General features: G+C 40.4%; 1 protein-coding gene across 4 annotated transcripts; it reads right to left on the bottom strand.

Moving 5' to 3' along the window:
• Window positions 1-907: 907 nt before the first annotated feature.
• Window positions 908-22,634, bottom strand: CCDC83 (coiled-coil domain containing 83). 4 transcript variants are annotated; one of them, XM_074860403.1, is made up of 13 exons: window positions 22,614-22,634; window positions 20,683-20,806; window positions 19,355-19,472; window positions 16,380-16,464; window positions 14,279-14,447; window positions 13,467-13,634; window positions 10,581-10,672; window positions 9,367-9,435; window positions 6,638-6,759; window positions 5,511-5,596; window positions 3,804-3,988; window positions 1,789-1,965; window positions 908-1,202 (listed from the first exon to the last, which is right to left on the bottom strand). In XM_074860403.1, exons 3-13 carry the CDS (start codon window positions 19,438-19,440, stop codon window positions 1,191-1,193), a joined length of 1,251 nt encoding a protein of 416 aa, XP_074716504.1. In that variant the 5' UTR covers window positions 19,441-19,472; window positions 20,683-20,806; window positions 22,614-22,634; the 3' UTR covers window positions 908-1,190. The 4 variants fall into 4 exon arrangements, with proteins under 4 accessions (XP_074716504.1, XP_074716501.1, XP_074716502.1 ...); XM_074860400.1 differs by lacking the exon at window positions 22,614-22,634 and adding an exon at window positions 22,099-22,256 and having other exon boundaries at window positions 20,683-20,809; XM_074860401.1 differs by lacking the exon at window positions 22,614-22,634 and adding an exon at window positions 22,099-22,256.
• Between the last annotated feature and the right edge of the window lie 1,482 nt (window positions 22,635-24,116).

Below are 24,116 nucleotides of genomic sequence, written 5' to 3'. Positions count from 1 at the left end.
GCTGAAGACCTAGCTTTCTCTGCATAAAAGCCTCACACTGGCCTTAATGCTAATCCTATAGAAATCAAGGGGATTTGGGACACTTCACTAAATATGTTTTGCTACAGGCTGTTGCTTCTGGCTTGTGCAGGCTGCCTGTGGCTTGTACCCTAATTAGCATGTTTCAGATTTCTTTTTAACTCCCTCTCACCCACACAGGCATTTACGGTAAAAGGCTAAACAGTGACTCGAAGAGGCGAAGTTTCTTTTTTCTAAGGTACGTGTTTGTGTTGTCCTGCCATATGTCTGACACATGGTGGATGCGTTATGGGCATAAGCAAGGAGAAGCCCAGAGATGGGCCCTACATTTACATCACTAGGAAATGGAAATGCCCTCTGGGGGGTGGTGGGAAGGAGGAGAGGCTTTTCTTTAACTGAAAAGCTGTTCAGCATAAGCCATATTCTAATTCTGTGACTGAACGAAAAGCTAAACTAATCACCGAGCAGAACTAATCTCTCTTTCAAGTTAAGCCATTTCCTGGGGCTTGCACTTCGCTCAAAGCGACCCAGTGGAGCCGAGGGGAGGCTGCTGCTGCACTGAAAATATTATCACCTCGCAAATAGCCATCCCTGTTCTCTAGGAGAGACCTCAGCCTTGTGGTAACTCAGCTGGGTTACAGCAAGAGCATGTCCCAGCTCATTTGGCTGTTTACTACATGGCAACACAAGTGAGATGCAGTCTGAGGTGAAGGCTCCTACCTCCACCTGTCTCTTGTGAGCCTGGTTTCTGAGCTGCAGTCAGTGGAGCCCAGCGTTGGACTCACCTGCAACTCAAGAAGACACCTGCTGGGCAGGGACATCTGAGCTGGCTCGAAAATGAAAAATGTTTGCACAGAAGTACAGGATAAAATGAGACCCACTGCGCAGATACAGGTTGTTTAAAATGTTTAAGTTTTTTTTTTTAAAGCTTTATTCCAAGCAGCTGATTAACTGCTTGGAATGAATAAATCAGATTATTCGATGCTTTTACAAGTTTCTAAATAGGAAATGGATAGGTCAGAAGCCTCCTGTGCCTGTGGGAAGTAACTGCGTTGTGTTCTCCTGAGGGGGGGTCCAGGATGTGCAACGAGGGTGCGGAGAAACCCACTGGACCAATGCACTAAGATGTTCATGGAGACCAGCCACAAAACAAAGATACAGGGTCACACAACCTAGTTGGCCAGCTGTCAAAAGAAAAAAATAAATATTTAAGACTGATTATTTTTATGCTCTGTTTTTTTAAATTTTTTTCAGTTAAACTTTGGTTATTTCAATATATTTAAGTTGGGGGTTTATGGAGACAGATGAAATGCATTCAAACATTCAATGTCTAGCAACAGTTGGATTATGCTTGGATAAATTAGATTCTGCTTTAGCAGAGCGTAAGTATTTTGTAACATTTTATGTCAGCCCACATTTACCCCTTCAGTGTCTGATCAAGAGGGAATTACACATTTGACAGACTGCAAGTGGGGACCACAAAAACTAAATATTAGCTCAGATCCTTGATTAGATCTACGTGCAGCTACGTGGACTGAGAAGCCCAAAAAGTGCACAAGAGTTCTCACAGTGGTAGGGAAAGCAACCTTTCAATTAGCCATCTGCACACAGACCCACCTCTCATGAAACTTGTATGTGTAAATCATGATTCAGACACTCAAAAATAGTTTCCACAAAGCCCAGAGCCACACGCTCCTTAAAGAACAGAACAAATGCTTAATGAACTGACAATGTTACATTTCTGTGTTAGCTTGTTTATTTTTAACCAACCTTGTCTTTAGATAAGGCCTGGATCATCTGAGCTGTGATGTGCCTGTCTGATTTACCAGTAATGCCATCTTCTGTGGGGCTCCTGCCTGGCATTTCTTCTGGTTCTTTGTGAATAGGCATGGCTCTTCCAACCACACACATTAGATTTGTCTCCAGAGGGACCAGCTTTAAGTAGTCCTTAAGAAGAAAGAATATTATTATTCTGCAATTACACAGAAAAGCAGCAGTTCTTAAAAAGAACCCAGCAACTTTCCTTTTAAAAGGAACTGTAAAGATGCTGCCCTAGGGTTGCTATGTTTGGTAATGTCACTGTTAACGGGCTCGCTTTACAAGCCAGCTCATCTTAGGAGGCTGCAGCCCTGCTGCCCTTTTCTTTTCCTGTGTGTTTTCACCAATAACACTTTCTCTGCAAACCAAATTCTACTCCCAAGTTCAGTTCTGTGAGAAGAATTAAACTAATCCAACAGCTCACCACTGCCAAGAGAGAGAGGTCCAAGTCCAGCCATGTGCTTCCACCACATCTGTGCTGGCTCTGGTCACCTCCAAACCTCTGGGTCAATTTGGTTGACTAACCCAACAGAAAACTAATTCAGGAGGAGAAAAAAAAGGCAAGTTTTTCTGCTGGGTTAGTGAATGAATCAGCTACAGAAGAGGCTGATGTGCACTACGGGTTCGCTAAGGGCAGGAGCAGGACCGTTCAGCCAAGGCCAGGGGACGGAAGAAGGAACCCTACAGTGCAAGCTCTTGAATCACCTCTATTTAATAAATGCTTTCTTAATAGTTGTCAGTGCAGCTTCGCTGTCTGCAGTTACACCTTCGTTGTTAGGAAGTACAACAATGCCAGCAGCACCTATGGCCCTCAGTGAGGTGGGCTCTGCAGTGCTAACGGCAGGAAGAAAGAAGTAAAGCTACTGTTCCTCTCCCAAGGCAACAACTGCAAGGAAACAAACACCTGGACAGAATTTTTTTGGTTAAATGTTCAGCTTTTCTCTGTAATGACTCTTCAGGACAGAGCTGCTCCTTAAGTTAGTCTCTGATCAAGGCAGCAGGATGATTTCTCTGAACACAAGTTGCAGGGTATTAATCAAACTAATTCCAAATTTCTAGAAAAAAAGAGTTGTTGGGTTTGGGGATTTTGTTTTTTGAACTCATTATTGAGTATGATTGAATAAAATATTTAAGAGTAGAGAAATATTATGGAGAAGTATCTCTACACAGCAAGCCCCCACAGTCTGTGCCATGTCTATATCATCATCTTCGATTTGCTGTAGAAATAGATGATGTAGAGTCATATATTTTCTGAGAGAAATTGGTTTATTTAGAAATGTATTCAAGTTTTCATAACTCAAGAGTGTAGTATCAAAGGCATCCAGGAAACATCTTTGTGCAACTGAGGATCTCCTGAAGCAGGTGCCACTACCTCTTTCGAGAACCACACAAACTCTGTCTACTTCCATATAACCTGTACCTTTTCATTACCTCAACCCCTCTATTTTGCGCCCAGGAATATATTCGTCTTGGCTTTCTGTTGAAGGAATAAATTACTTATTGATCCTTTAATGCTACTGTGCAACATAAATTCTAAAGGACCAGCATCCAAGCCCACAAGTCTGGGCAGTACCATAGAAAACTGTCATAGGTGACATTGACAATTCTTTCTAGGGGGAATTTCATCCTGACACTCACATATGCTGATTTCTACGACACCATGCAATTGCCAGAACAATGTGTCTCGTGCTATCGGAAATGCCCTAAGGCATCCAACACACCCACGTGAGGCTGACCTGCATGGCAGAACCTACACTCTTCTGGTGTCTGAAGGACAGGGAGTGTCCTCACCATCTCAAACAGCACTACATCCCTATGATTAAGATCTGGATTGTGCACTAGGTAAAAGACATTGGAGTTTTTTCTGCCATAACACCACTGGGAGTAGAACACTCCCAGCAGTAGCTCATGCTCCAACCTGAAATATATTTGTGTCAGTGAAAGACTCCAGTTACTTTAACTCATACCTGGGAAACTTTTTTGTCTTCATACAACAAGCTGTCAAGAGTTGGAGTGAAAGACTTTCCCCGCAGCTCCTCATCACTGTCTTTAGGCTTCTCATTCTCTGTTTCAGACTGAATCTTTGCAAAGGCCTTATTTTTCTGACAGGGGACTGTGGCACTTCTGAGGCTTTCATCTCCATCTGTTTTCGCTTTTTAAAGAGATTAACAAAGATGTGTATGTAATTGCTAAGCTTTATGAAGATCAGAATTAGTATTTGGTATATATGCCTGTGATCTTTAATGTGGCTTGGCCACTGTGGTGTAATGAACAGCTTGGTAAGATTTTTAATTGGCAATGCAAACCAAATGTTCATTTGCTCACTGATTTTTCTATGTTTATTTCTGTTCACCATTTCTGATCAAGATCAGGGACTGACATTGATTGGAAGTTAGAGGTAATGGGTCTGTGGGACGGGGCAGGGGAAAAAAAAATAAATCAACTTTTACCAGTTCAACTTAAATCCTATATAGCCATGAATAGTTAAAAAAATAGGAAAGGCAGCAAAACCAAGTAAAAACCTTTTCAATATCCACATATGTATCTCTATATGTACATACATACAAGTTCTGAAACACAGCTAGTCTACTTACAACTCCCCACAAGAGCTCACATCTGCAGCTGACTAATTTTCAGGATGATAGAGAATTCCAGACACGGACTGTCAAGTTCTGTGTTTGCCTGGGACAGTGACTTGACCCCAGATTATTGGAACAAAACCTACTCCTCCCAGTAACTATTGTAAAGGTTTAGCAAAGGTAATAGAGCTGAACTGTTCAAAGTAAACATACATCTAATTCAGAAGTCTTAGTCAACATGTTTGATGATGCCTGATGGTTCCAGAAAGGCACAGCTATGGCTGGAACTGATCAGAACTTCAACAGACTTGTTCATGTATTTGTAACTGTATGACTTCAATTTCTGGAAGTTACCTCTTCGATATAATTTTGTCCTTTTTTTCCCCCTCTTTCTTCTACTCATACAAAGTGAGTACATAAAACATGTGATATTAAGGAATCCATACAAACCACCCTGAATGGATAAGCACACTCATATAGTCCTTCTTGCCTAACGGTATATCCTTTCCCTGAGCACACCTACCAGAACAGATGGAGGTTCAGCCCAAAATTCAGTACTGCTTACCAAGATTTTCAGTTCAGGCTGAGCTCCATGTAACTTCATCTTCTCTTGCTAGGACTTTATTTATAATTTAACGCCAGTGTATCTCTATGAGCTGAATGATTGTAAGGTGCAGTGCATGTACACTTCAAGTGAAAAGCCAGTGTAGAGTTCAAGAGTGTCCTCTCAGGGACAAGATATAATGAAGTTACGATGATACGGATCAGTTAAGAACTGATTAAGATATGAATCATATCTTCATAAAAGATGGCCGATACTGTTAACCACATTCAAGGTTAGCTCTATATGAGTAACTGCATTCAACAATCTAAACACCAATTTCAATTTTAAAACTCTGTTATAGGTAGATGGTGGTTTTGTCTTCTTAATGCAAACTACAGTCCATCATTGCTGTGGTGGCTGCAATTAACTGGGAAAGTAAGTGCTCACCATGTCAAACAGGCAGTCTGATAAGAAAAAAAACTTAAGAAATAAAAAGTATGTAAGCGTCCAGTAACTTATCAGTTCTTATAGGCTGCTGGCACGTGCATTACCTGCATACTCTCTATTCTCTGCTTTGTTCGTTTCATCCTTAGGAAATTCATCTTGCCAACCAGCTGCCTGGGTAAGAAGGAAATGCCTATGAAATTAAAAAGATAAAGTGAAACTCATATTAGAGGGCTGAATTTTCTCTCTAAATTGTTCTGTGCAATCTTTTGGGGTAAGGGGGAGAGCACACTTTCTGAAAGCCATTTGGTGCTTAACCACAAATGGAGAATAGCGCAATGGTTTAAAAATGCAACGGAGGCAGCCAGGTAGCTTAGTGGCTAATAAGCTGCTCTTTTTTATTCTTAGTGCCTAAGTTCAACTATGTCCGTGAGACTAAAAGAAAACAAATGTTATAGTCTCCAGTCAGTCCAAGATTCAAACCACAGCTGGCAGCTCTCACTTAAAAGCAGTCCAAAGTTTGGAGGAAGAGAAAAATGGTCACTTCTTAAGACTTGGAACTTTTTAATGCACTATGGCTAAAATCACTGAGCTGGAACTGGAAAATGAAGATGGACCATTCCCATTGTTCCATTGTGCTTTTGATAGCATTAGTGTTGACATTTCACAGCTAAATTAATCCTTCTCTAGGGGACAAGTTAAATAATTTCAATACAGAAGAAACTAATAGTACAGACACCTCTGCAGACAGACCTATCCCAAGGCCTCTTCCTTACTTAGTACCAGGTCATCTGTTTCACTTGAGATTGCAAAACCCCATATATTTACATAATAATCTTCACATCCTTAAACATTTTGCCAATAGTAAAGGAAAAATCTATTCCTCAGCACTTGGGTCTGAGAAGCTGGGTCTGAGACAATTACAACAGAAAGAAACTATTTCCAAGCCCCAATGGTATCCCCACTAAAAGAAAGTGAGTGTCGCTAGCTCTTAATAGGTTAGTAAATAACCCAGTTTCTTCCGTGAATTTTGGTATTTAGGAGGTTACAGTGCCAGTGTCATCCTTCAGAGACACAAGTGCCACACATACTCAGCCAAATCCTGCCTCCCCTCAACTACGAAACTACCTTAGCTTTGTTGTGGGAGAGCCCAACTAGCTCTAGAGGCAGAAAGCAGGATTATCTTTAAAAAAAAAAAAAAATTACTTTTGAGTCTGTAAAGACATCATTTTACCTGTGTAGTTTCAGATTCCGAAGTCTGACATCAATCTGTTCTGTCGTTAAAGCAATATTTTCTTCTTCCAGGAGCTGAATAGAGGCTTTCAAATCACTTATTTCCTTTTGGTACCTCTTAATCTTTTGACAATAAAAAAAAAAAAAAAAAAAAAAAAAAAAGGATCATCTTAGAAAGACTACACCCATTTTGGAAAGCTTTAATAGTAACTATCTGAATAGCACAGGCCTAGGAACAATGCAGCTATATCAGCAAGAGTGTGCATTTGGTGGAAGAACAGAGTGACACATTTTCAGGCAAAGGGAAGGCCTCTCTGGTTCCTTCACACCTTTATTAGAACCCTTTACTGGCACAACTCTCTCAATCACAGCCACACTTTTGGACTATGCAACCCCGATAGCAGAACCTTCTCATGTAGCCAAACAGGTCTGGGAGACAGAAGCTCTGGATTTTTCTTTTTTGCTTTCACATCAGAGCTTTGAGAGAGAAAAAACTTTGTAGAGTTAAATTCAGGCTCTTGCTCAGCAAGTGTTGCTTTTCTAATTCCTGCCTATACACAAAACCTTCTCACCCAGAATTAGTGAAGCTTTCGGTCCAAGTTAGCCGTGACATTGGCTAAACCTCAGGTTCTACTTTCTTTTGGACTGGTAATCAATCGCCTCATATTGCCATGAAGTTTTATTAACCAAAGGATACCAGTTATTCACTTCCCACAGTTCCTCTCACTTTTCTTGAAGCACAAGCAAGTTCTTGCCCCCTTCACTGGGAAGTGGAACATACTATGGGATGGATACTTCCCAGAAATCTTAGCCATATGCACATGCTTAAAAGCAGTACCTAGTGATCTGAATGTATCTGCTCTCACCAAAGCCCAATTAACCCAGCTATAATTATCCAAATTTGCAGTTAAAAACTAGTTCCCATTTCTCCCAGGGATTAAAAACAGTTAAAATGACAGGCCATTAACCAGTAACAGGATGTGGCTTGGCAGGATGAGGTGATGCAGCTTTGCACCATCTTGGTGTGACACAGTAACCATTGAAAAATGTGACTGAAGTCTCCAAATCTGTGTAAATACGGAGGTAACTGGTTCAGGGCTGTTTTGGTAAGTAATTTTTCAGTTCAGTGGACAAACTGAAGAAGTGATAAATTTTGAACCAGGGCAAAACTGAAAGTTTTGGTTTATCTTCCCAGAAGAAAATACCAGAAGAGTCTGTCAGCTACATACAAACATTAGCCTGAAAGAAAATATTTCATCTGTATAAGAAAAGCAGAGAAAATGAATGGGTGAATTCAGAGTACTGGAGAAGTTAGTGATAATAGTTTTGTTTTCCACAATAATTCAAAGCACTAATTCATGACATAGGAAACTAGTAACGTAGGAAACTAATTCATAACATAGGAAACTTCCAGCTGAGAGGAAAGAAACCCAAATCCCTCAACTCCGAGGTGAGGGCCTGTGGGGACGTGAGTACTCCAAAGAGGATCGCCCTTGTTGACGCTGCCTAATGCATGCAAAGTTCGTAAGCGTTCAGTGAGACAGGGAGAAAGGAAGGGAATTCATGCTCATTCAGTGATAGGATGTATAGATTTGAGCTCCTGTCTGTTTATACAGATTAAAACATTAATTCTGCCCTATTGACCCCTACCTCATTGCCTCAGAAGCTGTGGTTTGGACACCCTCCCTGGAAAATTAAAGATGTAAGCTCAGAGCTCATTAAGGGGAAGAAGGAAAGCCATATCCCTGCATGCTGGCAAGTATCTTAAACTAGTAAGTAAAATGAAGAAACCTCTGTTAATTTTGTTGATGTGGCACTGAAAAATAATGAGTTCATTTATTAAATTCCAAAAAAGTTTTGCTCAGTTTTAAACTGTGAGGTTGTAAAGGTGGGGAAGGGTACTTCCTCCCTCCAATCTCTTGCTTAGATTGATCACAACAAAGAACCTGTATTGATTGGAACAAACACAATCAAACTTTCACCATGGGAAAATCAGTTTCCTAAATTTGGCTCACAAAAAAGTTTTTTCTCGACAAGAAAAGTTACAACTATCTAATATATAGCTCTAAATTGCCATTAAAGTACAGTATAAAAGCAATCAAGTAATCAATTACAACTGTATACGATTTTGATTTTCCTCTCTTGAGTGTACTAATCTCCAGGGTTTCTTTATTACCTCCCATTTAAAGCTGTCCCAAACCCTTTCTCCAAAAATGTTTCCAACATCCATATCCATTTTCTTTCAATACAGCAACACTAGAACTTTAATGCAATTCAAAACTACACTCTTCAGACACTTGCATGGTTGAGCCATTACACTATATAGTATTCTAATCTCCACAGATGTAAATACTTATTTGTATATTTTTGTATATACAATTGCAATTATTCTATATAATGTACATAATGAATTATATACAAATAATGTACATATAATGTATGTGTTATTTTATATATTGTATATAATTGTATATCATTGTATATAAACTTCATATAACTGCTTGGGCAGGAAAAGGGCTCCTTCATTTGAGAAAGTAGATACTCGCCTTTTACCTTTATTCACCACATACACTGTTTGCTACTCAGGATTACAGATTAATTACAGGAAAATTGCTCTCCTTTTCCTATGAAAGTCTTCAGAGGCCCTTCACTGGAAACAGTTATGAGGGTAGGTCATGGTATTGCATACAGTTTATCATAGCAGTTCAGGTTTGAAAGTGATCTGCTTACCTCTTCTTTTAGCCATTCATTCTCTTCAATTTCTCTGCAACTGTTTTTGTCTAAGTATCTTACAGCATTCTGAGAAAACACAGTTTAAAATCATCTCGTCTGAAAGCAGGACTTTGTCAGTGCTGCATACTATAAAGAACAACCTTCTGCTGTTCAGCAGGAAATAATTAAGAAAAATCCACACAACAGACTGTAGCATCCCCCGAGGGATTACAAGGGGATTTAGCCCACAAGACCAGCTGTTTCTTCTCCATCATCCTGACTAGTGCAGTTTGTGTCAAGCAATTTACCAGTATTTTATAATTTCCCATATTAAAATAGGACATATCCTTTTGCCTAACAAGTTCTGCTATGTTCCCACTACTGCTCTAATTTTTCTATTTTCAGGAAATCAAATCTTTAGCTGTTAAAAAAAGCAAGGAAAATCACAAACGAGGCAGTACTGATCTATGACAAGTGACTGACTTAAACATGTAGAGGTCTATGCTAATGAGCCAAGGCTACAATTTAATTATTGATGTCAGTAAGTGGAAAGAAACAACTGGGAGGGAAGACGCCCTTGTAGATCACCATAAACTCAGTCCTTTGGATTATGTGCTCACATGACTGAAAATTCCAGCACTGAAGTCAAGGAATTTAAACACCTAATGGGCCCAACCAGTGATCTGTACTGAAGTATTCTTTACATTTTGGGAGTCTAAGAAGTTGTCACAATAAGTACTTCGTAAATCATATTTGTAAAGCAGAGCTGGCAGAGATGACAAAAAAATAAGCCTAAGTTTTACTGTGAACTAATTTGGCATTTTAAAAATGTTGTACAAGTACAAACCAATTTTTTTTCTTCAAATTGATGTTTATTTCCATGCAGACAATCTCTTAGTGTGTTATAGGTTTTTGAAGTCTATGCAAACATCAAAATCAAGGTCACAGCAAGTGACATGTTCTCGAACAAGTCATATCAGTGCATGGGGTGCCCCAGTTTCCTATACTTAGTTTGTAAAATGCCCTCACATCTACTCACTGTTAGTCTGATTTAAAACCAAAAAAAAGTACGTGTGTATGCCATGTTTAGTAAGAAAATTTACAGTTTATTTTACTTTCAATTTATTAGAAAAGTTCCAAGTCTTAATTTGAGTTAAAATAATTATTAATACAGAGTACATTAATTCTAACTATGATGCAGTTAGCACTTTTAAAAAAGGCAAAAGGAATACCTCACAGGCCTGTTCCTTAATTAGCTTCATGTGCCCTTCAAGCAGTCTGTCATTTTCTTCTTTCACTGCTTTCAAAGCATTTATATAATATTCTTCAAAACAAAAAAAGAAAATCAGAAATAATTATTTGACATCAATTTCTCCTAACAACAAATAGATTATTGGCATGTTGTTCCTAAACTGGAATTTATCAGCCAGCATCACATGCATAGATGCTTCTGTGCACATGCATAGAAGATTCAAATATCCTTCTCCACAGAAATTCTCCTCCTAAACTCAAAGGACAAAACTACAAAACTAGTAATCCGAAGTGGCTTACACAGTTCTGTTGGCAACTACAACAGCTGAGCAACTCAATTCTAATGGAGCAGTGAGCTGAGCAATTCTCTGCTAAAATATTGGCATCTTAACATTAAATTTTGTCTCTATCAATAGCAGAGCTCCTGGAGTCATGTACGAGATTTGCTTGGAAAACTTATTTTCTTGATATAGAAGCATATTGGATCATCTTACGCATATGGCATTTTTTCCAGACAGTTATTATACAGAACCTAATAAATTTTCTGACTTATCTAAGCCTTCCAGAGGGTTCTAATCTGACAACAGGACAAAATGGAGGATGTGGCAACTGCCTCAATGATTTGCTTTCATCATTACTTGTGGCCATTATTTAAAAAGTGTGTCTTACATCAAACTGAATTTGTTTGGCTTCAAGTTCTAGTCATTTGCTATTTAATTATTTCATCCCTCCCTTCAGTTGTTTTTGTGCTATTCTAAATAGCCCACTGCTGCTTGGAATTTTCTCCTTTTGAAGGAATGAATGAGATTGTAGTAATTTTCTTTGAAGGAAGGCACTTCATACTTTTTCCAGATGCTTGAAATTCAGCCTAGCTCTGCACTTGTGCTGCAGACAGTCTATTGCTGGTCTGGCTGTAAATGAGTGTGTGGTCATGGACCCACTGTGGAGTCAAAGGCAGTCAAACATGAAAAGGTGCATTAGTTGTACATTAGTTCTTAATTTAACACTGTGGAAGCTGGCCTGCCTTAATCAATCCGCCATCTAGACTTGGCAGAATGAAATGGAAGTACTTATATACTATAATTAATTCATCTTTTCATTCTTTCAGACAGCTAAACAGCCTGAGTTGTACTGGGAGAATGAAGAAAAGGAGGAACTGTTCAGACATACATACTGTTTCTAAGGAGACTATTTTCCCTAACTCTCTCACTGCAACCGTTTTCCCCACACCTCATATAAGTGTATGGCTCTCTTTTGCTTCCTCTCCCCTCCAGCAATTTTGTTTAAAATGTCATCTCCAGGCCACATGAACTGCATTAGTGTCAAGCCCTTCAGTGGTACCTACAGAAACCTCTTCACCTATGCTTATTCCTTAAGCCTCTTCCACATTCAAGGAGTGAACAAGCCCAATTTGTTGCCACATCAATCTGGAAGCTTGTTAGATTGACTTGTTCTAAAAAAATATATTTTTTTGTAGGCTAGAAGACTGTACTCCCCAGCCACTTTACAAGTTTGATTTTAGGAAGTTGAGTACTGCAGTACTGGCAGCATCATTTTGCAGTATGTTAATTAGGCAACTGCTATATGTACCTCTGTAGCAGTCCTTCTATAAATACACTTCCGTTCTAGCACAAATTTTCAGCTCTGTACCCTGTGACATGCAGGAGGTCAGACTGAATGTTCCTACTGGCACATTCTGGCATTCTACATAAAAGCCCATTCTCTTTTTCATTTCATATTTCAGCAGCTGTATAGCAAAGTTTTAAATTGATTAAGAACACAGAAAACACATAATGAAATATATCAACCTCTTCTGAATACAGAGATGGATACCTGACAAGCTATCCGGCAACGCAGAAAACACAGTGCAGATCGTAATCCTGGACAAATATGTTTCAAGAGACAAAAAGATAGCTAGCTGGCTCTTATCCACAGTAGTTGATGCCTGGTAATGGCTGGCACAGAATATACAGACCCTTAGAGCCGTGTCACTGCCTGTTACTACCAGCTGCTTGGCTGTGGTCATGCATACTGAGGGGGACATAAAGGAAGAAATCCAGGACATCCTTCTCCCATTAGAAGCATGGGTTATGTAACAGCAAAATATTTAAATTATTTAAAAATAAAGCAGTAGTAAAGAAATCTTTGTAAAGCACTCAGCAGCAGAACACATCAGCTCTCAAATTAATTACACTGTTGTGTCAGTATTGAAACAGTTCCCAGTGTTTGTATATGTCTGTACTGACAATTTTGCAATTTTGCGGGGCCTCGTACACGAGACTATGCAACCAGGAGGCAAAGTTCAGACCGCTGGCTAAACAGCTCCCTCTAGTTCTGCATTTAAACCAGTCCGCTCGATCGAAAGGACTGTTCCAAGAATGAGATCATACTACTTTCTGTCAAAGGAGTTTTCAACACGTGAAGTGCTTGCAGCATGATAAGAAGCAACAACAGCAGAGTCAACATTTTCAGGTATGACTGCTAAGGGACTCCTGTGTGTAGGTGACCTAAATGTATGTAGACTTATTTTTAGAAAAATTGCTGTCCATCACAGTAACATTTTTTAAAAATGGGTTGCCTGTATTTTACAAGAAAATCATCAGAAGACAAGCTTATCAGTTTCTGTAAGTGTTCATAATTTCTGTAACTTTATCAATTTGTTTAATAAAGGGACTTTCACAGGGATAGATAGAGAGAGAGTTCTTCCATTTTACAGGATTATGCAGCCCACATTAGGTGTACTGTCTTGGAAAAGCTGATAGAAATGACTAGAACTTGACCTCAAATTAAATTTATAATTTAATTAATTCTTGCAAGTAATACTCAAAGAGCCTATAAGATTTACATTACACTAGCTGTAAACTGACCTGCAGTACTGTGAAGGTCATCTTTTAGTGCCTTAATGTCTTTTTCCAGATTCATAATCCTGTTGGCCTGTGCTTCACTTCCTACATTTTTGTACTCCAACCAATAATCCCTCTCACTCTGCTTTTCTGAAAGTCTTTGGCCAGTTTCTTCAATTTGGGAGTGCAGATCTATTAAAATAAAAACATCAGAAGACAAGTACATTACCAATTTCTCAGACTGATCATTTGTAATTCTTACAACTTCATCAAATTCTTTAATAAAGGTACATTCATTGGGATTGGAGATAGAAGGGTGATTCTTCTACACTACAATACGTTACAACATGATGGCCTCACTGGTCAAGGGCCACCATCATTGCTGAAAACAGCTTGATCTTATTCTGCCAAGGGGAGAGAACAGTTCTCACTGAAATGTTGTAGCCAAAGACACATGTGTTTCCCACAGAGAATCTCAGGGATGGCAGCCAGAACTTTCAACAATCAGAAGTGGTCATTTTCGCTTCCATCGATAATTTTTTTTAAATCTTCCAGTGGAGCCAGTACATAGAAGTTTCGTGAGTTTCAACTCTATGGAAAAAATGAAGGGTCTGTACTTGCACAATGATATAACACCACCTGGAAGGAACAGATTTACTTAGAAGCCCTCCGCAATCTCTTACCATGTTGAGAGAGCTTAAATTTGGTGAGGAAAAGCTTTATGCTTTTTATGCAACGAGGAAGTTGAATTTCCATTTAAAATGAAAAAAAAAAAAAAAAGTACTCAATCCCAGCTGCGTAAACTGCAACCCACACTTCCACAACTCACAACATACCTTTCAAAAGCTGTTCTTGGTCCTTAACATACTGCCATTTTGCTTTCAGTGACTCTTCCACATCATCCCTAGTCACAACCTCCTTTTCATCTTGTTCTTTCTCCTCTTCTTTCATTTGCCTTAGTATGCGCTTGATGTGTGCCTGCTGTTCTTCCTTCAGGCGGTCATTCTACGAAAGAACAACAGAAGAAAAGACATGTATTAAAATATTTTCAAATTAGTTTTCAAAGTGACAAACTTAAGTGATGAAGTAAAGTAAAATCTGACCTAGTGCCCGGATGCACTGCAGAAACACTCAGCTAAACACCTGTTCTTCATATTCAAAAAGGATGAAGCAGAAGGGAGAGTTTGCAAGTCTCAGAAGTTTCTTGGTAACTTCAAGACCATTACAAGGAAATGAGAGACAAATGACTGCTGTACTTGGTGCAGCAGATCAATGGTCCTCCATTGCCTGGAAAGTAAGTTCCTTGTGCGTCAATTTAATAACAATATTTATTTGTAGGAGTTGTTTACTTCATGTCAATATTCTTCATGAGAATGTACCACCTTCATGTAGAAATGTCAGATGATCAAGTCATTTGCATGTAACCACAGTCTTGTCAGAGTTGGAATTAGTTCTACCTACTGATTCCACAACTGTGTTTGTAACCCTTTCCATGACCCTCTCAGGTGTCACTCAAATTATTTGAAATTACTGATCGTGTATGTTTGCTCCCAAAGGATACCATAAAGGAGCAAATAACCATATCAGCCAAACTGTAACAGTAACTGTGCAGTAGTGAGTCTCGAGCATTCCTCCCTTCTAGAAGGATTAACTCTAAACCACTCAGAAACATGAAGCAGGAAACAAAAGATGGAGCTCAAAGAACTGTCAAAACACGGGTAAATTAAACAAATAGCACTTCAAGTATGCCCTAAAGTACCTTGCACAGTCTAAAATATGAAGGAGTCCTTGTGAGACCATGAACTAGCAGCAAATTAGGGGGATAACCATAAGAGATTTCAGATGTCTGCAGAGAGAAGAGCCAAATGCCACTTCCACTGATAGTTAAGGGCACAAATGAAACACCATCCAGGCTTCAGGACTGAAAGGAACACCAAGGAAAGCTGAACAGATGGATACTTATAAAAGCAGGGCAAGTATCAGGCATGGGAAGGTTTCTAAGTTTCCCTTCTACAGAAAGTAGAGGCTGCAACATTGTTTAATCACATGATCCAGTTTAAGGATTTTTGAGCTATTTGAATTCATTAGGTGACTGTATTTATATCAACTTTCAAAGTTCACTGCTCTCAGTCATCAGATGCCATATTATGGTTCTTTATATACAGTTCATACATACGGTTCTTTAAAGTGTTGCTCGGGTGCAATTGGTAGTTACATAACCTTGTTCTAAAAATGACCCAACACAACTCCTAATCCTCAATAAAGTGAGTCTTCATCAAGCAGTGCTAAGAATTGCACCTAGACAATTGTGTGATGCTTTTTGATCAGTTTTCATTGTAACTAAGTTTGCAAGAATAAGTAAACTTTCATAGAAACCTGTGCAATTCTGTTACCTCAGAAGTGAATCAAAGAAGGTCAGCAAATCTCAGTGCTTGGTTAGATCTGCTAATACTACTGACAAAAATGAAGTTAATACTGTTTATTCTTCATGCGCTGAAATATTGAGGAGTATCTGAAGGATTGTTTAAAACCACACATCTGAATGTACCTACTGAAAGGGGGCTTGCTGTCCTATGTTTGCTGCAGAGTAAGATTAAATACTTAGGCAGTTACTGAGGATCTCATGTGCATTGGAAAACACCTTCACTGAACTCACTTTGCCTTATGGCTGTTCTGCAGTGTTCTACTCCTCCAGGTCCTTTTTTTTGCATGGTTATATTTAGGACATTTATGCTTTACGTCACATTTAATTCAGATAACACTTTAACTTTTAGCACATGAAGTGACTCACTAACTCTAGTTTCATTGACTGTAAGAAATTCACTGCAATGACTAGTTTTAGTGAATGTAGTATTAGGATTAAAAGAATAAAATTGAATCTGTGAGTTAAAACACCACATATCAAATGTGTTGGGAGAAGGATGCATAGTCTCTTACTCTTTCATGATATTCTTTGTTCTTTTTTTCCACTTGTTTCAGATCAAACAAAGCACGATCGATTGCTGCTTCTTTTGTCTCAATTCTGTGGAGAAAGAGTAAAGAGAGATATTCTTACAGAAACAGAAGAGGGAGGAATGGTATTTAAGCTAGATTAGATGTAAATACTACTGAAATGTTTATTTTCGTATCATATTGCTTGACTCATTTGGGTGGATACCACTGTTTGCTTTCTACACAAAGAAATGATTTCCCATATACATCAGGACCTTTATGTCAGTTTGGATCTCATATTCCTACTGAGAAACAGATTCCCTGATTATACTGTTCCCTTCTAACCACTAGAGAGGATTAAACTGGTTTATTCTTTCTGGATGTGGTTTAGCTGACCTATTGCACAGGTCTCTTTTAGGACAAGATTATTTGTGCTCCAGAAATATTTATTACTCACCACTGACTATAGAGGAAGCCTAGGCAACTCACTCAGGCATAGGTCTGATGAATCCCAAACTGGAGAATTAAATGAGATTCAATTCTTCTGAAAATGTGTTTTCTTGAGCTTCATAAACTGCATTTGTACACCAAGAACTTATTAGCTTTTAAGAAGCACCAGGGATATAGGGACTGCAGCCCAAGTAGTATCCTCTAAGTATGTTTACACATTGTTGTCAAAGAACTAGTTTGCTGCTTTCACAATTTTCATAGACTACTTGTCATCCGCCTTGCAACAGCTGTAAAATAAGTATTTTTTTCTGGTGTTCTCTCTTCTAGAATGAGAAAAGCTGGATTGCAAATGGTGTCTATTTGCAAAATTCTCTGTAATCTTTCCCTCTGTTCCCGGAACTCATTCATCATACAGCACAACAGAGGCAAGTATTACAATTATCACAATATCTTTTTCTGTTTCAACAGCTATTGTTCCTTAAGTTTTTGGGGGTTGTTTTTTGTTTGTTTGTTTCTGGGGGGCTTTTTGCCCCTCCCTATTGTATTAAGTTGTTTTAAAAGAAGATCATTTTTTTCCTGGCTAAGTTTGTATCACTCAGTCATGCAAATTGCAGGTTACTAGATCTGCATCCTCTGGTGTCAGTGTGCTCCAAGATATTCTTCAGGTTTTCCATTAAGTACAAGGATATTCGTTAGAGAGACTAGAACAGAGATACTGGGGTATGGTGGTGATGGCTACAGCAAAAATACATCACTTTTTAGACAGAGGGGACAGCTTGGCCACACAGTGTGACCTCCTAAATTACCTGCCATTTTAAATAATTTCTGTACTTTGAATACTGCTGTTAATCTTAATTTCTGCTACTTTAAGATTGTCCATGAAGTGACAGTCTATATCTGTCACTTTGTTAGCATCAAAAACATATGAGTAGAATTTGCTATTTTGCCTGCTATATATTGGAACTTTCCTCTTCAGATTATTTTTCTATGGTATTTGCCAGATTAAAGCTACAAAACAGCCAGATTGATGACTCCTTTGATACTATTTTTGAAACTATTTTTCTCAACTCTGTATACTAGATTTCATCTAAATTATTTAATCATCTAGAAACAACACTCCTCTCCAGTACCGTGACAGTTTTGTCAGTCATCTGTAGGATGTTACTAGGGCAAGTAATTCAAGGGATTGTTGTTCTTAACCAATCCTGAAACAGAAATTATACTGAAAATGCAAAATAACAAACTCGATATGAACGGCAACCATTCTTCAATGTACAGAAGAAACAGCAGGAGTGGAAGTTAAATAAATACTACACACTTGACTGATAAATCCTGAAGTGGAATGTGACATATTCACTTGTATGATTATGCGGCTTTGTTCAGTCAAGTGGTACAGAGAAGTTATAGATTACAGAGGTATAGAGAGGGAAAGAGAGAGGGAGAAAGATAAAGACAGAAAGAAAAATACTTTTCTTCCCTTTTCCCCCTACTGTTGCTGTAGAAACGAAATATCCTGTGTCAGTACAGCACCCATTTCAGTGGAAGACTCTTCAGACAAATGAGTCATTTGCTTGGATATTTGAATATGCATAACAATAATTTTATCAGAAAGTGGTGCGGGCTTTTTCTCAGCCTAGTAACACAGTTTGCTTATTTTTAGCAAAATAGATGTGTTGGCTTGCTGACTATGGAAACCTGTACTCTGTTCTTTGTAAAATGAAATAGAAAATCTCACATAAACCCTGAAAACTCCTACAGATGTCACTAGGTGTGATTGCTCTTCAGTTTTCTTACCCCACTTTTCATTTCTGCACCAAGGCACTACTCCTTGCTCCCTAAATGCTGATAACTGTTGAATATTGGATGCCGTTGAAGTTTCTCCCTTTCAATTTCTGTCTTTTTTATCAAAGTCACAGAGCTTAGTTTTTCTCCTTTTAATCATCTACTGAAGAGATTGGAGAGCAAATAAATTGGACTATTTTATAACTACTTCAGATATTCCCCTCTTTGCTCTTATTTTTCTCTGGTTGATTTTAAAAGGCCTTTAAGTTTTCCCTCCATTATTTTCAAAACAAAACACTTCCTTTTGTGCTCTGCTCTCAGCTGCACCAAGGGAGCAAACTGTAGGACTTGAGGTTCTGGCTAGTGACTACATACTTCTGTGAACACCAAGGAATTCTAAAAAAAAAAAACCCAGTCAAATGTGAGCTTGCAACTTCAGAGTATGCTCATCAAAAGCTTGCTACTAACAGACAAAAATGGGGGTTTTGTTTGTTTTTAATAAAACTCTTTCCCAAGTTATAACCTAATGGCATAAAAATATTTCTGACCCCCTTGAATACTCTCCTACAGCCATAGTTTAAAAAGTGTGTATTTCCAAAATAGCACTGAAAACCCAAAACAAGAACACAAAAGAACACAACTCCCACAGTCAATCAGCTCAGGCTCTGAATTGGACAAATCGTCTTTGTGATCTACTTTGTACCTTCACATATTCTATATGGGTGAAAAGTTAAATATATTAAACCTACTGAAATTCTAGTAAGGCTTCTGGGAAAGCTGATTCAGGTTCTGTAAGTTGCTCTTCTGGTTTCTTCTCTTTCTTCTTCTCTTCCATGCTTTTTGTGGTACTTGTGCTAGAAGTTAGATCTAAAGGGAGGGAAGGGCAAACAGAAAAGAAGAAAAGAGAAACAAATGATTTACAAAACGTCATATGTTCACCAACCTTTGTTACTTGTGACAAGTTCCTAACAGTTCTGAAATAAACAAAAAAAGAGGCTTTTTTGACAATAAACCTGCCCAGGGTAGCACTCGGCCCCATGTTTTTGGGACATCCTGAAGTGTTGTCCTGAGTAAAGATATGTTTGTGAACAGTGGCCTCTATCACTAGTTAACTTACTGCATCCCTTGCTGTGGGCTGTTTTACATTCTTGCAAATCAAACAAGCAGTTGTTCCTTTTCCAGTCTTTTGCCTCTGTTTCTTTATCAGGCTTCTTTTATCAAGTCCACTTGTTATTATGCATCTCTTTCCCTCTCCTTCTGTTCTCCTAGCACCATGAACATTTGCCTTTCACTGCAACTCTGATACCAGTTTTCACTGTCAGAGCTGGAACAAAACCACTCTCTGAAGGGATATGCATGTCAGCAGTATTCCCTGGGCATGTTGTCACAACTACCAACCTCAGAATTCAACTGACTATGAATAGTTCTGTAATGGAACTGGTAGAATATATTATATAAAATAAAAAAGTCACAAGAAGAGGGCACTTATGAAAATTCATCACTTTTAGCGGCCACATAATCAAATGCCAGACTAGTTCATATAACATAGGAGGTTTTATTACTGAATGAGTAGAAACATTGTATATAACCTGTTTTCATATTAAACTGCTTTTCTGAATTTAAGTTCTGAATTCTAACAATTATCACTCTAATAGCTAAAACTGATAACAACTTGTTCTGTGACTAAATACAGCAGGCTGGATATTTTTCCTGTTAAAACGAGCACAAGGAAATAGGGAAAAAAAAAAAAAAAAGGTCAGTGAAAAGCCACATAGCAAGCCTGCCAAACTGATGCAAAATCAAGGGAATGAAATTAAACAGACTATTGGCAGATGCCCTCTAATCCATATGCCAGCTCAGGCCTTCTCACTGCATTCACCATACCCTGAAGCAAGGCCATGTCAGCTTTCTGTATACAAAATAACTTTCTACCCCAGATGAGTTAGCTGATGCCTGCTGATGAAACAAGTAGGGTGCTGAGGGCAGGCAGTGTGCTGTGTATCGCAGAAAGGCATGTAAAAGGAATGCTCACTGTGTGACAGCTCTACGAGGTAAGTGAAAGAAAGGGTAAACATACCTTGGAGTCTTATGTCCCCATGCAAGTCCTTAGACTTTGTAATATCTTTTTCATAACGTTTTATCCAGACGAATTTTACTCCCAGAGTGTTGGAAACCTGCTTGTGAAGATTTTGTCTGTTCTGCTGCTGAAGAAAAGTTCACTCATAAGGACAATGGCCTAGAGCTGTCAATCACCATATTTGCACCACCAGATTATTTATGGTGCAGATACAGCTAATTCCATTCACAGAAACCTGGAAAATTCTGACTCCCAGATCAAAGTTTTAATGGTTGCTACACATCAGTAAAATATTTCTACTGTGGAACTTCAATACAGTCATGCCTGTGTCACAGTATCCGCATGACCGCAGTAAACCTTACTGACATTTACCATTCAAGAAAAAATCCTTTTGCACCTGAGCATCCACTTGAGTCTGAAGCCATATTAAGCCCTTAATATTCACACAAACCTTTGCAGATAGCAGCTCATACAATATTTTTCATGAAACTTTAAAAAAACCTAAACACATGACTGTTGTAAGATTGAGATTTTTAAAAAAAGACCAAGTGAATTAAGAAAACAATCTGAGACAGGTACTGAGCTTCCTTGACCCCTTCGAAATTTCCAGCCCAAATGCACAAATGCAGGGTACATTTTTTAAGTATAAAAAAGAATCTGTCATCCTTCTTCAGTGCAGAATTAACCTTCCACCTTCACTTGAGCATTTATTTCACTGATTTTCCTCAGAAATTAAGATCACTGCAGCAATCCCTAACAGGTTTTTTTTGTTTTTTTTTTTTTAAATTTCTGTCCCTTCCATTAAATGGATAATCAAATCCTCTGCTTAAAACTGGATACAAACTGAAACATTTTGAGCAGCAGTACTTTGAAAAGTTTTTTTTTTTTTTAAAATTCTTTGGGCACAGACAGCAACAAGAAAGCCTCCAAGCTGTACAACAAGGTAAAAAACCATAGTATAATAACAGATTTGCTGGATTTTGCAAACCACAGAAAATACACACATGAGAGACAAGGGAACATATTAAGGGGGACTGAGAGTTGACTCCAGATTTTAAACCAGCAGGTAAACACTTGCAGAAGGCAAGACCTATTTCTTCTCCCAAACAAATAAATTACGAGGTGTAACTCTTGACAGACCCCCATTATCGCCACCAGCACTTTCTCAACCACTAACTACAGTGACATTACATCCTTAGAAGAAACAAGCAGATCCCAGACATTGCGACACAACTGCTGTGCCTTTCCAGACACTCATTTGCAGGTACTGCCTATACGGTGGCTCACCACTCCCGTGAGCTCAGGCACTACCATCAGTGCCATCCACATCACCACTTGCACTCAGACTATTACCCCTGTACCTCAAGCAGGTGCATTAGCAGCAGCCTCCGTTCCCTCAGTCCCATCAATAGTTACCTCAGCAGTCTGCAGCCACGCCATAAGCCCTTCCCAATCTCCAAAGCAGGTTAACAATTCCCTCTGCCCTCAACCCCTTCCAACGTGTCCCTTGCACATATTCCTGCTATGTCCTTCATCACCAGACAGCTCAGTAGATGAAGCTGGGCCACCTCTCGCAGAGCCTCCCTGTCTGCAGCCACCAGACCCCACTGGTACTGTCACTCAGTGCCTAAGCCCCCCCCATACTGTCCCCCCCCCCCCCCCCCCCCCCCCCCCCCCCCCAAACAGTTCTCTCTACAGCCAAGCTTTGAAGTATCTCCCCTCACCCTGCCACCACCCACGTCCGCCTCACGGCCCTGGGCACCTGTACCCCCAAGGCCTAAGTGATCACCACACCCCCCGCCCCGCTCCCGGCACCCAGTCACCACCCAGGGCCTGGCTGCACCCTCACGCTCTTTCTACTGCCCGGCCCTTCCCCGCAGGCCCCGCCGCTCCCGGCCCCCCGGTGCCGGCGGCGGTCAGGCCGGGCCTACCAAGCGCCCCGCCCGCCACAGCGCCACCGCGACGCCAACGGCCGCCGGTCGCCAAGGCAACGGGAGGCCGCGCCCCGCCCCGCCCCTCGGCGCGTTCCGAGGGCCGGCGGCGCCCTCTGGCGGCGGCGCGGGAGCTGCCGCCGGCGAAAAGCCCGCGAAAAGCGCCCCGCCGCCCCCCGGCGGGAGAGCGCCACGCAGCCCTCACAGCCCGCGGGGTGAGGAACGCGTCGCCGCGGAGGGGTAGGGCGAAGCATTTCCGAGCCTCTCCTCTGAAACAGTTAGGTGCAGTGACACTGTGTTTGCTTTGTGATTCCAGTACTGGCAGCCCACCTTAGGAAACGGCCTGCAAGGAGGACTCAGGGGTGCTGGTGGACATGAGCCAGCAGTGTGCGCTCACAGCCCAGAAACCAACGTATCCTGGGCTGTAGGAAGAGAAGTGTGCCCGGCAGGTCGAGGGAGGGGATTCTCCCCTTCTACTCCACTCTTGTGAGACCCCCCCCTCCAGTGCTGTGTCCAGTGCAGGGGCCCCCAACATCAGAAGGACACAGACCTGCTCGAGCAGGTCCAGAGGAGGCCACGAAGATGATCAGGGGGCTGGAGCACCTCCCCAGTGAGGACAGGCTGAGAGAGTTTGGGTTGTTCAGCCTGGAGAAGAGAAGGCTCCGGGTAGACCTTAGAGTGACCTCCCAGTACTTAAAGGGGGTACAGGAAAGATGGGGAGGGACTCTTTATCAGGGGGTGTAGGGATAGGTTGAGGTGTAACAGTTTTAAACTGAAAGAGAGTAGATTCCAACTGGGTATAAGGAAAAAATTTTTTACTGTGAGTGTGATAAAACTCTAGAACAGGTTGCCCAGAGAGGTGGTAGATGCCCCATCCCTGGAAGCATTCAAGACCAGATTGGATGGTGCTCTGAGCAACCTGATCTAGTTGAAGATGTCCCTGCTCATTGCAGGGGGGGTTGGACTAGATGGCCTTTAAAGGTCCCTTCCAACTCAAACCATTCTAACAACAGCACAGGGGTAATTTAACTCCTGGGAGGGATTTCTGTGTGTCAAAGGTCATGGGATGGCCTGAGCTGCACCCAAATGGATATCTATGGTGGCAGGCTTAAAATCGGGAAGTAAAATTGCAGCTATCCTCAAGAAAAAGAGCATTTCCAAGCCTCACAGTGGTAGTGCAGTTCCACACCAAATGTGAGCTGGGTCAAGCATGGCTGCAGAGCTGCTTTCTCAGGAAAAAGCTCCCTAAACCATCCAAGGCACTGAGATGGAGCAGGTTCCTCCACCCGAGTAACAGGCAGCCATCCACTGCCCCTTACATCCCCCTTTGCCCCTTACAGCAGTGTTGTGCAGAAAGCCATGTCCCAGCAGTGGCGACAGGGCATAAGGAGATGGAAAGGAGGGCTGGAGGCTGATCCCAGTCTAATTCTGTTTCTCTCTTGCTGGCCAGCAGACCTGCATTGGTTTTGGATGGGCTCTGTACATCATCCTTATTAGGACTTC

The sequence above is a fragment of the Strix uralensis genome, chromosome 2 (assembly GCF_047716275.1).
Source record: "Strix uralensis isolate ZFMK-TIS-50842 chromosome 2, bStrUra1, whole genome shotgun sequence".
NCBI lineage: Eukaryota > Metazoa > Chordata > Aves > Strigiformes > Strigidae > Strix > Strix uralensis.
The sequence above is the reverse complement of the archived record's forward strand: the minus strand, read 5'-3'. Positions and strand labels throughout refer to the sequence as shown.

What these genes read in the sequence shown, in the direction of transcription:
- CCDC83 (XM_074860400.1), bottom strand. Translation starts at nt 22,122, where the DNA reads ATGGCGTGGCTGCAGACTGCTGAG. An exon ending in TGGGGACATAAGACTCCAAG is followed by an intron (nt 19,473 to 20,682) that starts GTATGTTTACCC and finishes CCCTCCCTTTAG; the next exon opens with ATCTAACTTCTAGCACAAGT. An exon ending in AGAGAATAGAGAGTATGCAG is followed by an intron (nt 3,989 to 5,510) that starts GTAATGCACGTG and finishes CTCTTTAAAAAG; the next exon opens with CGAAAACAGATGGAGATGAA.